The 16,432-nt window shown below is 47.4% G+C and overlaps 1 protein-coding gene across 1 annotated transcript in view; it reads right to left on the bottom strand.

The window, feature by feature from the left end:
* The window catches only part of LOC309526426 (dynein axonemal intermediate chain 2-like), a 78,606-nt gene that overhangs the window by 29,859 nt on the left and 32,315 nt on the right, over positions 1-16,432 (bottom strand). Inside the window, exon 13 of the mRNA XM_082212501.1 lies at positions 12,431-12,511. Within this exon, the coding sequence (XP_082068627.1) occupies positions 12,431-12,511 (81 nt within the window). The remainder of the gene's footprint in view (positions 1-12,430; positions 12,512-16,432) is intronic.

The following is a 16,432-nucleotide window of genomic DNA, read 5'->3' as shown; positions in this document are numbered from 1 at the left end:
AGAACTGGATACCTGCTACAAAAGTAGCTACCGATGGCACAGTAGATGTCAGCATCTGTCCCCCTGTGAGAGCAGCTTGTCATCCTTGCGTGTGCAGAGATCAGATTGCCCTAGACGGCAACGTTAGGTTGGGTTTCACCATCTCCAAGAGGCCTTAAAAGGGGCCTGTGTGTAAGGCAATCGCCATAGTAGGCAGGCAGCAGATAAAAAGAAAAGGGCGGCTTGGGATAAATTAACCAGCGTGGTATTGCCATATCGCAGAATCGTAGAGTTGGAAGGGACCCACGAGGATCATCTAGTCCAACCCCCTTCATTGCAGGAATATGCAGCTATCCCTTATGGGGATCGAACCTGCAACCTTGGCATGATCAGCACCACACTTTAACCAACAGATCCCCACTCAGCCAGTGTTACTTTGAGCCAGAGTCAGCCTTAATTACCAACCCCATGGTTGTTGTGAGGATGAAATGAAGATGGAAAGAAACGCCTAAGCAGTGCCTTAAGCTCATTGGAGGAAGAATGGGAAATTGAGTGTGGTAAATAAATAACTTAAGGAACATATCTTGGGGATTCCCCAGTATGTCAGAATCTTCTACCAATATTATGCCAGTGTGGTGTAGTGGTTAAGAGCAGTGGACTTGTAATCTGGTGAACAGGGTTCGCTTCCCCGCTCCTCCACATGCAGCTGCTGGGTGACCTTGGGCCAGTCACACTTCTCTGAAGTCTCTCAGCCCCACTCACCTCACAGAGTGTTTGTTGTGGGAGAGGAAGGGAAAGGAGAATGTTAGCCGCTTTGAGACTCCTTCAGGTAGTGATAAAGCGGGATATAAAATCCAAACTCTTCTTCTTATCACTGAGTTTATGTCAATCAGTAGCTCCCATTGCGAGCATTTACAGCAAGAGCCATGTAAAAGGATTTCCCTGTCCTTCAATGCCACTGCATTACCATTCTCTGACATTACCACTGTGGTCTAAACCACTGAGCCTCTTGGTCTTGCCCATCAGAAGGTCAGTAGTTCAAATCCCTGCAACCAAGTGAGCTCCCGTCGCTCTGTCCCAGCTCCTGCCAACCTTGCTGTTCGAAAGCATGCCAGTGCAAGTAGATAAATAGGTACCGCACCGGCAGGAAGGTAAACGGCGTTTCTGTGTGCTCTGGTTTCCATCACAGAGTACTGTTGCACCAGAAGCAGTTTAGTCATGCTGGCCACATGACCCTGTCATGTCTGTGGGCAAATGCTGGCTCCCTTGGCCTGAAAGCGAGATGAGCACCGCAACCCCATAGTCACCTTTGACTGGACTTAACGGGCCAGGGGTCCTTTACCTTTACCTTTTACCATTCTCTTACATTAATCAGGAAGAAATGGGGCACAAATAGCTCCGCTTATATACATTTCTGGAGGCCTGGGCCACTCCTACTCCCAACGTGATTGGTTGTGTAAACTTATAAGCTGCAAATCATGACTCAGAGTTTTAGGGCAAAAGGCAGAGGCCCAAATCTTGAAATGTTCTGTGACCAGAAATCATGTGTCGAATCAGAACACAGGGGCTCAGAATCCTTAGTACAGACTCAAGCTCAGACAAACACAGACCACTGAATACATAACAGGTACTTTAAAGCAGTGCTATTTTTCCAGAAAAAGAGGTGCCAGAACTCACCACGAATGCCTTCCTTGTTCTCTTACAATGGCAATGGCGCCAACCTGAGAGGTGCCAGAACTCAGTTTGGCTGATAAAAAAGCCCTGCGTTTAGGAGCCACCCTATTCTTGTGTTTGAAATTTCTTTAAAACTGTTTTTAATGTTGTTGTGACGCACCCTGGGACATATCACAATTTTAAATAAATGTCACTGAGGTTAGGGATGTGTTGTCTCCCTCTCCCTCCTTCCTCTCAGGACTGGGATTTGAATGGTTTCTCTCTTTCAGGTGGAGCCACAGGTAACTCTCAACAACAAGAACAGCCTGTGCTGTTGGCAGCTCTCTTGCCCATTGTGCCCGAAGAAGCAGGGCATTGTTTCAGGGGCCATTCATGGGCACTTGGTGAGCAACGCCAAAAATTCAATTGGCCGGCCTCATAACTTTGCTTGGACAAATGGGCCTCTGTGCGATTCTGTCCTGAGGTTTGTGCAGAGGATCTGAAGAAGAGAGAGGGAAGGTGACCTACTAGGGAGAGGGACACTGACAAACAGGATGGTCTCCTCTTCCTCCCCTTTAAAACCAACACACAAAACTCCTCCACCACTACTGCAACAGAGGTTAGATCCCCTATCTTTAAGAACTGGTAACAATTCAACAGGAAAATCTTTACTCCCACTAACGCATATCCATGCTAGGAAGTAACCTCGCCAGTTGACTTCTGCCTATACTGTATAATGAGAGTTGTTAAAAGCACAGTAATGAGAGACAGGAAAAGCTGACTGAGAGGAAACTGTGCACCTCTGCATGATTATTTGCTCCGACTAAGTTTCCTCCCAATCAGCTTTCTCCAGGGGTAGCTAATTCTGCTACATCTTTGCTTTTGGTGCTGTTGGATCACCCAACCACTCCCAATGCAAGGACATAACATGTCAGCCTCAGTTGGTTAGAGCGTGGTGCTGATCAGGGCCGCCTTACCAATAGGCGCTAGGGGTGTGGGGCACCCGGGCGCCAGGCTCTCAGGGGCGCCAGGCCGAGAGTCCGGAGCCCGACAGTTGAGTCCGGGGAAGAGCCCACCCATTGGTCAGAGTGCTGTGGCGGGCTCTTCTGCTGCGGGTGGCTCTACGCCGCGAATTTGGGGGCGACCGAGCCAGCAAGACGCTGAGGTGGCTGGTTGGCTCTGCCCTCCTGCACGCCTGGGACTGGGCAACCGGGGGGAGGGGCGTCGGGCAGATGTTTGCACCCCAGCATCTCATATGCTTAAGACAGCCCTGGTGCTGATAACACCAAGGTGGCAGGTTCAATCCCCGTATCGGACAGCTGCATATTCCTGCAATGCAGGGGGGCCGGACTAAATGATCCTCAGGGTCCCTTCCAACTCTACAGTTTTGTGATTTTATGTATTATTCAGCCTTAGAGGAGGCTGCATCTCTGCATGACCCATTTCTTTAACCTTGTCACCTTTCTTTTGGGGAGGCACTCTCAGAACAGCAAGTCTTGCTAAAATACGAGATCTTTTTAAATACAAACAACAACAATCGTGTTCATAGGTTTTGTCCTCTATAGGCTGCAACGCTGGCAGCATTGTCTCACACAGAAGGCCAGAACAAGAGAAATTAAATCGAGCTGAAATACCCAAATAGGGGATGTATCAGAAAATAATTGCAGCCATAAGGTTACAAGGAAGAAGAAAGACAAGGACTAACACAGATCAGTAACTGCAGGGTATGGACTCCTCTTACAGTGTGTAATTCTGACTCTTTTACATCTCTGAAAGTAAACCTTTGGGCATCAATCAGAACAAACTGTTCCTCCCAATTGAATTCTGCTCAGCTATCAGGAGTTTTGAGGGGGAAAGCTAGGAAATGGTTTGTTTGTGCTGCTGTCAAATCTCTCCTGGCCGCTTCTGGACAGACACATCAGAAATTACAGAACACTACAAATGACTTCTGCAAATTTTGCTGCGGGGATGGGGAACGCAGGACCTTCAGTCGAAGGAAGCATTTTCTCAAGACTGTACATAGCCGAGATACGGAATAATCTAAAGGAATCTCTCCTTTGAGGCAGGGCATCCCCTTCCAACATTTCTCTGATGAAAACAGACAGTCTTGGTGTGTGGGTGGAGATGCGAGACTTGCTTTCCACATGTGACGCTTTTAGAAAGCAGCTCAGCTTGCGGGTGGGTGGGTTGTTTACTCGGTTTTTTGTTTTTGTTTTTCCACCTACAGGTTTTATCTCACTGCTGGTCGACAGGCAAATCAAAATGTGTGTGTATTTAAATTAATAAGCAAACACAAAGGAATAACATACTCTGCCACCCTTTCTGGATGGAAAACCTCGGGAGGAGAAGTAGCTTCTGGAAACAAAAAGGATCCTCTTGGGTGACGGAAGAGAGAAATGGGATCCAGGACGAATATTTAAGCGATAAGGTGGATAGTGGTGGGAAGTAGGGGGAGGAGAGAGAGGTGGGAAAATATTGTTTAAAAAGGTGTAGTCATAGGTATATCAGTGTATTCAAATCTGAATTGTCAAATTGTGTTATTATTGTTATTATGGTTTTTGTTGTATGTGTCTTTTGCGGTTGTTGCTTGTATCGAAAAAATGATTAAATAAATTAAAATTTAGAAATGGAATCCCGGAAGCACCAGCACCACAGTCATGGCATTGTCTTGAAAATGGAGGGTATCAGGTGTTGGTGTGTGTGTGTGGGGGTGTAGATTCTTGACCTAGACTAGACACCTTCCTGGCAAAAACTTTCTTCTGGGACAGAAGTGGAACAGGTTTTGTTTCTGGTTTTTTTTTTTTTTTGAAAATTAAATGCTTTTCGGTAAACAGGGATAGACAGATATGAGAAATAACATACATTCTGAGACCTGGACCGCCAGGGATTGGGCAGGTTGAAAGAATGAAAGCTCTCTTCCTTTTTCTCTTGCAAGCTCTTGCAAGCTCCGTGGAGTGGTTAGAGAGCTGGGCCTAGGAGACCAGGGTGCAAATCCTGACCCAGCCGCGAAGCCTATGTGGTGACCTTGGGCCAGTTACCCTCTCTCAGCTAAACCTACCTCACAAGGTTGTTGTGTGACATGTAGAGGTGGGGGAGCAATGTATGCCCCCTTGAGCTCCTTAGAGGAAAGTTGGGCAATCATAAACTAATAATAATAATAATAATAATAATAATAATAATAATAATAATAATTTATTTATACCCAGCCACTCTGGGCAGTTTCCAACAGAACACTAAAATACAATAACCTATTAAACATTAAAAGCTTCCCTAAACAGTGACGCTGTGGGTAAAAGCCTCAGCGCCTAGGGCTTGCCGATCGAAAGGTCGGCGGTTCGAATCCCCGCGGCGGGGTGCGCTCCCGCTGCTCGGTCCCAGCGCCTGCCAACCTAGCAGTTCGAAAGCACCCCCGGGTGCAAGTAGATAAATAGGTACCGCTTACCAGCGGGAAGGTAAACGGCGTTCCGTGTGCTGCGCTGGCTCGCCAGAGCAGCGTTGTCACGCTGGCCACGTGACCCGGAAGTGTCTCCGGACAGCGCTGGCCCCCGGCCTCTTGAGTGAGATGGGCGCACAAACCCCAGAGTCTGTCAAGACTGGCCCGTTCGGGCAGGGGTACCTTTGCCTTTACCTTTAAACAGGGCTGCCTTCAGATGTCTTCTAAAAGTTTGGTAGTTATTTTTCTCTTTGACATCTGGTGGGAGGGCGTTCCACAGGGCGGGTGCCACTACCGATAAGGCCCTCTGCCTGGTACCCTGTAACTTGGCTTCTCGCAGTGAGGGAACTGCCAGAAGGCCCTCTGCGCTGGACCTCAGTGTCCGGGCAGAACGATGGGGTGGAGACGCTCCTTCAGGTATACTGGGCAGAGGCCGTTTAGGGCTTTAAAGGTAAGCACCAACACTTTGAACTGTGCTCAGAAATGTACTGGGAGCCAGTGTAGGTCTTTCAAGACCGGTGTTATATGGTCTCGGCAGCCGCTCCCAGCTTTGACTAAAATTTAAAACGTACTAAGTAAGCCCTGGCCACAGCGAGGGGCTTATGACAAAGCTATTGCCAGTCACAGGCTTGAGGCAGGAGTGGGGCTTATATTTCTCAAAGGGGTCTCTAGTAACCCCTGCATTAGTCCCTGGAAACAGTTCTGGCGCTGTTCCTCCTCCCTGCTTAACCCCCACTTTTTGACTCCAGAGTATTGTTGCCATGACGACAAGTCACTCCCATAAACAATGGGCTGGCATGGCCCGATAAGGCATCCTCTGAGGGAGGCTGTCTCCAAGGCAACCCCTTTTATAGGAGAAGGGGGGGGGAGGGAGCCCTCCATTCCGTATCACTGGGAGAGCAGGAATAACCACGCTAGGGATCAACAGAAACTTGCATCTCCTCACAAGTGGGCAGCCAGTTCCCTTTCTCCAAAGGAACCTTCTTCATTTGAACCATTTCAATGCCTACTGTTGCCAAAATGGGGGGGGGGGGAGGCAGGAGAAGCAGCTGTAGGTCAAAGCAAAGGAAACAGCGAGGCACAAGGATTAGAGGAGTTGCAAGGCTGCGTTTTAATGTTTTAATATTTTAATGCTGTATTTTAATCTTGTTTTTTAAGTTATATTTCAATCAACTTGTTTTTATTATTGGTTGTTAGCCGCCCTGGGGAGGGCGGAGTATAAATAAAATTTATTATTATTATTATTATTATTATTATTATTATTATTATTATTATTAAGCCCTTTGGCCATTTATGATCATCAGCATCCTATCCCTGGCCACACGAGACTCGTATCCATTTATAACACGCTCACATGTAGTGATTTCTTAGATGCATGCCCCTTCCGTGGAGGAAATCTACAGCGGCTGCATGCTGTTCTACTGTATATTATCACCAGGCCTGCTTTTGTCACAGCTACTGTGGACTTTCTGCCATGTATACATGCAGTGAAACAGACAGATAACTATGTACGCTTGATTCCCACAGGGGTAGCGGTGTTTGTCTGCAGCAGCAAAGGCGAGGATGGGTCCTGCGACATCTTCAAAGCTTACTAGCCTCTAGTTTTTAGTTTATAGTTTGGTGGGTCATGGGACTCTTTGTTATTTTAAAACAAACATGGATTCCCCACAGGCAGGCAGAAATAATAGTTTGGCTGTAAACAGCTCCATTATCCCAGACTCAATATTCTGGGTGTAGACATTTGCCAGCCATTATCCTATCCTGAACCTGTTGGACTAAATACCCCCTCTTATATACAACCTGTAATATTCAGCTCAGCAAATTTTGGATTTCCATTTCCTCCTTCCCAGTTTTGCTATCCTTTCAAGACAAGTCTCATGTTCTTCCTTCTTCATTGCCTGTCCTACTTGATTCCATCTAACCTACAAACCCACTACAGTGGTACCTCGGTTTAAGAACAGTCCAGTTTAAGAACAATTTGGTTTACAAACTCCGCAAAACCGGAAATAGTGTTCCGGTTAGCGAACTTTACCTCGGTCTAAGAACAGAATCTGAACGGTGGAAGGGCACCGGCGATGGGAAGCCTCATTAGGGAAAGCGTGCCTTGGTTTAAGAACGGTTTTGGTTTTAGAACGGACTTCTGGAACAGATTAAGTTCATAAACCGAGGTACCACTGTACTCTCAAATTGCCTATTGCCCCCTTCCATCCTTAGCTTGTTTCTCACAAATGTAGGAAAGGTGAAAAACCAACCAATTTATAAATTCCCCAAGCTATACTTGTTCTTCCTTCCTTCCTTCCTTCCTTCCTTCCTTCCTTCCTTCCTTCCTTCCTTCCTTCCTTCCTTTCTTTCTTTCTTTCTTTTAAAAAAACACACCTTCTGTTTTCTTAATGCCCCAGCAACATTCTGAATAGGACTTTTCATTCGGGTAGCATTAAAATTATATTATTGGAGCCAAAACTCAGAGGGATAAGACAGAAGCATACAGCTGCAATCAGGGGCATTTTTCTGGGGTAGCCTAGGTGACATGAGCTACAGGTCACTTGGATAGGACCCAGATCTTCCCCAGACCCACTTTAAAAACAGCAGGTTTTTTAAAAAAAATCTTTACAAAGCAGCTGAGCAAAGCACTGTGCCAGTCTAACCCCAATTTCTTGCCATCTTAATATGCCAGAGTTCCTGCCACATGTACCGTACTAGGTGCAGAAAACTCTGTTAAGGAAAGGAACAGACTGCACTGCACGTCTACACAAGGATTGAGAGAAGCACAGAGATTGGAATTTGGGCTTTGTAAGCCTCTTAAGAGTTTGGTGTGGGAGTTGTAGACTTCAGCTGTCCATTGAAGTGAATGAGCTGTGCTTTCACCTGCAGTCGTACATTTGTTGTCAAATGTTTTGGTACTTGTACGTTTAGGCTCCCGAATGATCGAAACCCGGAAGTGAGTGTTCTAGTTTTTGAACTTTTTTTGGATGCAGTTTCTGCTATTGTTTCCGGCATGCCCGTGTAATCAGAAGCCAAGCCTTGGTTTCCGAACATTTCGGAAGTCGAATGGACTTCCGGGACACATTCTGTTCGAAAACCAAGGTACTACTGTATTCTCAGCTTGTATGTATTTGCAAATGAACTCAAATATTACAAAATGTCAAGAAGCCCTAAATGACCTTCTTTCAGAGGCAACTTAACATATCCAAATCCAGCACTCCTGGAGCATCTTATAATTCAGAAAAGTGGGCTGAGTGTAACAGTATAATGAGGATTAATCCCTCTTTAAAGCTGCCTTCATCTGCCTTGGAAAACACACACACACACACACACACACACACACACTCTAATCTGCCTACAGTTCCGAGAAGATCCAGGAAGGCTCTGCATCGCCCAGACATGATGCAATTCCTCAAACCAAAGCAAATGTAGCACACGGACGCAACAGCTTGGCTCCCCCCGGGGACTGTCTGAGTCTCAGCAGCCAAGCTTGCAGAGTCAATTGCAGCCAGCATTTCCCAGCAACTCTCAAGGGGAGTCCAAGAATATCCTTCTAATCAGCAGACCTAATTTCTCTCCTGACTCCCGCAAACAGGGAGACAAGCAGGGCTCCTTAGCAGCTGCTAATGAGAATGTTCGATGGCATAGACCAAGTCCAGAGACGGTGTTGCAGAGAACTGGGAATCTCAGCTTACCTTCTGTGCTCTGAGCAGTGGCGTAGCGTGGGGGGTGCAGGGGGGGCCGCCCGCACCGGGTGCAACTTCTGGGGGTTAGGGTTAGGGGGCGCAAATCCACGGGTTAGGGGGCACAAATTACTTGCCTTGCCCCGGGTGCTGACAACCCACGCTACGCCACTGGCTCTGAGGAACCATAGGATGACAAAGGGTTATGATGAAAGACAACAGCACACCCATGGGAAACGCTACAGAAAACATTCAGCTCAGGAGTAACAGAGCAGGCCCCCACACACTTGTGGATGGCAAGTCCAACACAGTGCAGCTCCAAATGGCAACTATTAGGAAGTGAAGATGGAAGAAGCAGACGAAACAGAGAGAGCAGGTAGAAAAAGAGGAAACCTAGGAAGGAGGAGACCCTGCAGAAGTCAGTGAAGGAGCCGCTGGGGCAATGTGAACATTGGTGTGCAACTGAAGTAGCCAACCAATAGTTCAGCATCTGGGGCCTTGGGCGATTGCCTCCATCTGGTACGCAGGCTGAGACCCTACCTGCCTGTAGACTGTCTCATCAGAGTGGTGCATGCTCTGGTTATCTCCCACTTGGACTACTGCAATGCGCTCTACGTGGGGCTACAAGGTGACCCAGAAACTACAACTAATCCAGAAGGTGGCAGCTAGACTGGTGACAGGGAGCGGCCGCCGAGCCCACATAACACCGGTCTTGAAAGACCTACATTGGCTCCCAGTACGTTTCCGAGCACAATTCAAAGTACTGGTGCTGACCTTTAAAGCCCTAAACGGCCTCAGCCCAGTATACCTGAAGGAGCATCTCCACCCCCATTGTTCTACCCGGACACTGAGGTCCAGCACCGAGGGCCTTCTGGCCGTTCCCACACTGCGAGAAGCCAAGTTACAGGGAACCAGGTAGAGGGCCTTCTCGGTAGTGGCACCCGCCCTGTGGAACGCCCTTCCAGCAGATGTCAAGGAACTAAACAACTATCTGACTTTTAGAATACATCTGAAGGCAGCCCTGTTTAGGGAAGTTTTTAATGTTTGAAGTTTTATTCTGTTTTTAGTGTTCTGTTGGAAGCTGCCCAGAGTGGCTGGGGAAACCCAGCCAGATGGGCGGGGTATAAATAATAAAATTTATTATTATTATTATTATTATTATTATTATTATTATTATTATTATTTGTGCCACATGGCAGAGTTGGCCTTGCGCAGAAAACAGTTTAATCCCCAAATGCATAGTGACCGTTTCCACAACTGTGCTCATGGGAACTTTTGGTTTCCTCATTTTGAAACCAGCTACCGCGAACAAGCGTCCCTGAAAAAAGCAAAGACGCTCAGTTCATCAGCTCAAGAGAGGGGCAGCAGCCAAGCCCAGGGTGAACCCAGAGTGTGTTATTATATTATACCCCAAAATCCACTGCAAGATGCAGCAATCCCTCAGCAAGCAAGCCGATTGGGAAAGGGATCTCTGCAGATATAAAGTCTGGTCTATGTCATCCCTGCTACCTGGGCTCAAGCATGTACACTGCTTTTAAAAATACAGTGGTACCTCGGGTTACAGATGCTTCAGGTTACAGACTCTGCTAACCCAGAAATAGTACCTCGGGTTAAGAACTTTGCTTCAGCATGAGAACAGAAATCCCGCAGCGGCGGCAGCGGGAGACCCCATTAGCTAAAGTGGTGCTTCAGGTTAAGAACAGCTTCAGGTTAAGAACGGACCTCCGGAACGAATTAAGTTCTTAAGCCGAGGTACCACAGTAATATTATTAGTCCACTATTACTTGATTTCTCAGCAATCTCTTTCCCCTGGATTGATAATCTTCAGTAGCAAGTCACTAGGATCCCCCCTTTCTCATTCACTTTAACATTTGCCAGTGTTCCCACACTGTCAGGGCTTCATTTGAAGACAGGCCAAGCCTGATTTCTGTGCCACTGTGCCTAACCTTAAGAATAAAGAGGAGAATTCATTTGTAACCTTCAGTAGCTGACAAGGCAGGTCAGGAAACAAGAAAGTGAGTCCAAGGCCCACGATGAGGAAAGCAAGGTCATGGCCCCATCGTCTTTAGAGGGGCTGAGGTCCGTGGCACCTGCTTAGCAGGAATCATAGAATTGTAGAGTTGGAAGGGACCATGAGGACCATCTAGTCTAACCCCCCCTGGAATGCAGGAATCTTTTGCCCAATGTGGGTGTCGAACCCACAACCCTGAGATCAAGAGTCTCACACTCTACCAACTGAGCTATCCCTCCAGGAAGTAGCTCAGAACAAGTGCCTGCATTCAACAGATCCCATGATCAGTCTCAGGCAACTGAGTTAAGAAGACTAGATAGGAGGGGATGGAGGACGGCCGCTGCCTGAGTCACTAGAGACTTCCTGGTATCCAATCATGGACTAGATCAGCAGTTCTCAACCTGTGGGTCCCCTGATGTTGTTGGACTACAACTCCCATCATCCCTGAGTTCTGGCCTTGCTAGCTAGGGGTGATGGGAGTTGTAGTTCAACACCATTTGGGGACCCACAGGTTGAGAAAGGCTGGACTAGATCAATGGTAGCAAGCATGGTGACAGTCAGATGTTGCTGGACTACAATTCCCAAGAATCTCGGCCAACATGGTCAATGGCCAGGGATGATGGGAACTGTAGTCCAAGTGCAGTCTGGAGGGCATTGTATTGGCTACTACCAAGCTAAATGAACCAATAGGATAACCAACAGGCAAAGCAGCTTCCTCTACTTCCTATGTGGGGTGCATCTTCCAGCCTTTGAGATGATGCACCAGAACTTCTGGATCATGTTGCCCAGGCAGCTTGGAGCCTCAGGGACCCTCTTTATGCAACAGATTACTCCCTTCAGCAGCCCTGAACTCTTGGTGGATATTGCACCACCAAAGTGTTGGTGTTGACCTTTAAAGCCCTAAACGGCCTCGGTCCAGTATACCTGAAGGAGCATCTCCACCCCTATCGTTTTGCCCAGACACTGAGGTCCAGCGCTGAGGGCCTTCTGGCGGTTCCCTCATTGCAAGAAGCCAAGTTACAGGGAACCAGGCAGAGGGCCTTCTCGGTAGTGGCGCCCGCCCTGTGGAATGCCCTCCCACCAGATGTCAAAGAGATAAACAACTACCTGACATTTAGAAGACATCTGAAGGCAGCCCTTTTCAGGGAAGTTTTTAATGTATGATATTTTAATGTATTTTTAATCTTTGTTGGAAGCCGCCCAGAGTGGCTGGTGAGACCCAGCCAGATGGGCAGGGTACAAATAATTTATTATTATTACAGTGGTACCTCGGGTTACATATGCTTCAGGTTATAGACGCTTCATGTTACAGACTCCACTAACCCAGAAATAGTGCTTCAGATTAATAACTTTGCTTCAGGATGAGAATAGAAATCCGGCGCAGTGGCAGCAGGAGACCCCATTAGCTAAAGTGGTGCTTCAGGCTAAGAACAGTTTCAGGTTAAGAACAGACCTCTGGAACGAATTAAGTACTTAACCCGAGGTACCACTGTATTGTTATTATTACTATTATTTCAGTGACCTGTGCTGCATTATGTGTGTGTTTGTGTTTAAATTATTGAAACCCATCCACATAGCTCATCCTTGATGCTGGATTTCAAAGTCCCATCTCAAGAACTCATCCGGCACCATCCCCAGTCCCCTTCCCACCACTTTGCAAGGCATCAGGAAGGAGGACCCCCATGGTACCTGATCATCCACTTTGTGAGCTATGAGCGTGGCTCCTTCTTCCAGCTCTGCTAAGCTGACCGGCCGTATGCGAAGAGCCACCTAGAATACAAAGAGGAGATGGATTATGAGCTACAGAGGGATTCCACCCCTACTGATTCAAGGAAGATGAGGAGGAGAAGGGGGTGAGATGAGGGGAGAGAGAGACTCTTAGCACCTTCATGGGAGTCATGGCTGTCCAGAGACAAAAAGCATGAAGGAAGTTCCTTCCACTTCCGAACTTTCTTCGGTCAATTTCTTCCACCACCGCCCTGCCCAGTGTGCTTCACCTGAGCATCGCCTGTCTAGGGAGAGAACCTGCGTCTCTCAGAGGCCTTGGCAGGCAGCCACACACAGACAATTACAGCCTTTTTCCCTGGATGAAAGGAAACACTGTCCAGAAAGCAGCATCTCTGGCTTCAGACACTGCTGAGCCATGGGTCTACAGAAGCTGCTGCTGCCACGTGAGCCAGCAAGGTTCATTTCTTTTCCCCACTCGCCCTCTAAAGACAACAGCCCAGAGCTGCAAGATGTTCCGTCACTGGAGCTGTTTGTTTACCAAAATGCCCACTTTCTCATCACATGAGGTCCAGAATTTGGAAGAAAGGCTTTCAGGACACAATCTAGAGGGCATACTTTCTAGGCAAGACTGTACCTTGGCGTTTGAGAAGTTAAAACACAGCTGGTTTTAAATCAAACACAGCAGCTCCTGAAAAAAACAGGCCTTATTCTTATGTTGGGTTCAGTCTGAAAGATCCGCTTGTTTCTTATTCTTCCTCCAACAGAAATGCCCTTGAAAGGTTTTTCCCCTCAAAGCCCCCCACACCATTTTATACAGCATCACATGGGCTGCTGTTAAGAAACTCATTGCAGTTTCTAAATCACCCCTCTAAACCCTAAATAATAATAATAATAATAATAATAATAATAATAATAATAATAATTTACTTATACCTGCCCATCTGTTTAATGTCATTTTGTCGTATGGACACAGTAGAACTTCACCTATCTTAAGCTGGAGCATCATTCAAAAAAAGCAGAGAGGAAATCGAAGTCTGCATAACTGAAATGCAATTCTGTATCTACTGCTTTTTGCATTTTTACTGTTGCTACGACAACTGCTTTTGTTTCTGATCTGTTTTATGGTTTTCTCTTGTAGGCTATCTTGAAAATCTAGATTAAAAAAATTATGTGGTTTTTTTTTTTAAAAAAGTCTGCATAACTGAGATACAATTTACAAATGACTGTATACCTAGGAATTAGAATTTTATATTACCAGAGTTTAGATAAAGCACTCTCTCTTGTGCAACAGGTATAACTGCTCATTTAATTAGCTGGTCAGTTAGAATATGGATATACTGTACTGCTTTTCAATAAAAGTTATCGAAGCACTTTACACAGTACAATGTTGGCTTACAAACGTTCTTGAATAAAGTTGGTTACATTCTCAGTAGGGGTGGCTCCACATATATGCCTTCTGGTCTAGGTTCCTATATAGGTAAAGGTAAAGGGACCCCTGACCATTAGGTCCAGTTGTGACCGACTCTGGGGTTGTGGAGCTCATCTCGCTTTATTGGCCGAGGGAGCCGGCGTACAGCTTCCAGGCTTCCATTACTAAGCTGCTTCTGGCAAACCAGAGCAGTGCACAGAAACACCATTTACCTTCCCGCCGGAGCGGTACCTATTTATCTACTTGCACTTTGACGTGCTTTTGAACTGCTAGTTTGGCAGGAGCAGGGACCGAGCAATGGGAGCTCACCCTGTCGCGGGGATTCGAACCGCCAACCTTCTGATCGGCAAGTCCTAGGCTCTGTGGTTTAACCCACAGCGCCACCCGCGTCCCCAGGCTCCTACATAGGAATATAGAAATCTGCCTTATACTGAGACAGACACCTGAGACATCATGTGCTCTACCACTAAGCCACAGCCCCTTCCCCTATTACTCTCTCCCCCTCTGGCCCCATCCCTCTCTGTGCTTTTTCTCTCCATCATTTCCTTTTACACTGCAAGATCCATGAGGCAGGAGCCTGTTTTCACTTCATACTTATGTGGCCCATGCCTTTGAGCTGAGGATGCTCCAATTAGCACAGGCCTAGGCAGACTCGGCCCTCCAGATGTTTTGGGACTACAGCTCCCATCATCCCTGACCACTGGTCCTGTTAACTAGGGATGATGGGAGTTGTAGTCCCAAAACACCTGGAGGGCTGAGTCTGCCTATGCCTGAATTAGCATAATTGTGTAGGAAAACACAGCAGGCTGCACATACATTGCAACCGGAATTGAATTATCTGAATGTTGATTGCCAAAATGATCCCATTGTGCTCGACAATTGCCACTCTATGCCATGAACACACAACAATTGACTCCTGGTTATCATCATGTCAGTTTTCATTATTTTCATCCCAGGGTAGCCCCTATCCACTCCTTATCCAAATATCGATTCAGATACACAAGGCTACACAGGTCCGATGTGATGCAATGCACACAGCAAAATACACAGGAGCTTTTCTCTATGCGTGCACCAGAGGCAACAGCCACAATGCACCCCAACTCCTTAAGAAACAGGTAGACAAGATTCTCCACCAAGATGCAGCCTGCCTAACCATCATTGGATAACATTTTATTTAGCAACACTTTTGTTTGTTTGTTGTTCACCCTAAGCTCCCAGGGTGGGTTACAGCGTTAAAAACAATATTTAAAATAACTTATACTATAAAGAAAATGCTTAGCCAGCCTGAAATTTTATCTGCACCTAGGGAATAAAACTAGTGGACAGGAGAACTGACACATACTTTGCTAACCCAGGTCATTGTTTGCAGCTAAATATGTTTACAGGGCTTGACCTCTTAGGTCTGGGGCATAAGATAAGAGGATTTATTTCACTGCATAACTACAGCTATTCTAACCTGCCAGACAGGCTGCGCTGATAGAGTCAGCGAAGCTCTCTCTGGATCCCATTTTGATAAGGGAGAAAGATGATCACCTAAGACCAAGGGGCACTCTTAGGACACCTCCTTTGACCTTTCATATACTTACCGGCTAACACAACCAACTCAGCTATTAATCAACTCGATCCCCATGCCGTTGTATTCGGGTTTCTTTGCCAATTGCGTGCGCGTGTCCGTGCGTGTATGCCATTTCAAAAAGCGCTTGCCAACTTTTGTTTCTCGTCCTGCTGATGGACTTCACCGCCCGCTTCCCTTCCTTTTCACCCCTGGAGAGGACTTAGAAACAAGGAGCCCCTTTCACTCACCGTGAGCTGCTGGTCCTTGGAGTCGCCCGTCTCCTTCATGATCATGACAGGTGCGTACCCAGAAGGCGAGGAGGGTGGATGGAAAACCGGGGGCTGCTGGGTGGGAACTAACAAACAAGCGTCAGCCACGTGCGGATCCTCCTTTTGACTTCTCGATTTCAACTCTTTCTCTGTTCTTTACCCGAGGCTGGTCCGTTTCAGGCTCAGTTCATTCCGACCGGGAAAAGCCAAGCGGGCGCTTCTCAATCCGAGGCAAGACTTGGGAGGCGTCGCCATTCGACGGGCGCCCGCACCTTGCCAAATTACGCGCGCGCCTTCCCTTTTTGGAGAGCTGCCGCAAGCTGCAGCTCCGCCTGCGCCTCGCCTTGGGGGACTCTGCCGTTCCCCATCTGGGATCTGCAGAGGCTCAGCCTTTTCTCTGCCCCCGCCGTCTCGCGCCTCTCTCTCTCTCTCTCTTTCTTCCTCTCGCTGCCTCCTGGTGTTTCGGGTCCCCTGGAGATCTTTCCAAAGTGTACACAACAACCGGGCGCGCGGGAGGCTTCCTCCTGGTGACACAGAGGCGCGCGATTGGCTGGGCTGCGCGGTCTTGTCCTGCTCCGCGTCGCCCTCTGGCGCCTAGTACCGAAGAGGGAGTGGGGGGCGGGTGCCACGGAAGGATAGAATCATGGGACCGTAGAGTTGGAAGGGATCCCCCCTCCCCCCAATTTCATCTAGTCCATCCCTGCAATGCA

This window comes from Podarcis vaucheri (assembly GCF_965113315.1).
Source record: "Podarcis vaucheri genome assembly, chromosome: 2".
Lineage (NCBI taxonomy): Eukaryota > Metazoa > Chordata > Lepidosauria > Squamata > Lacertidae > Podarcis > Podarcis vaucheri.
Note: the sequence above shows the minus strand (reverse complement) of the source record. Positions and strands in the feature narration are given on the sequence as shown.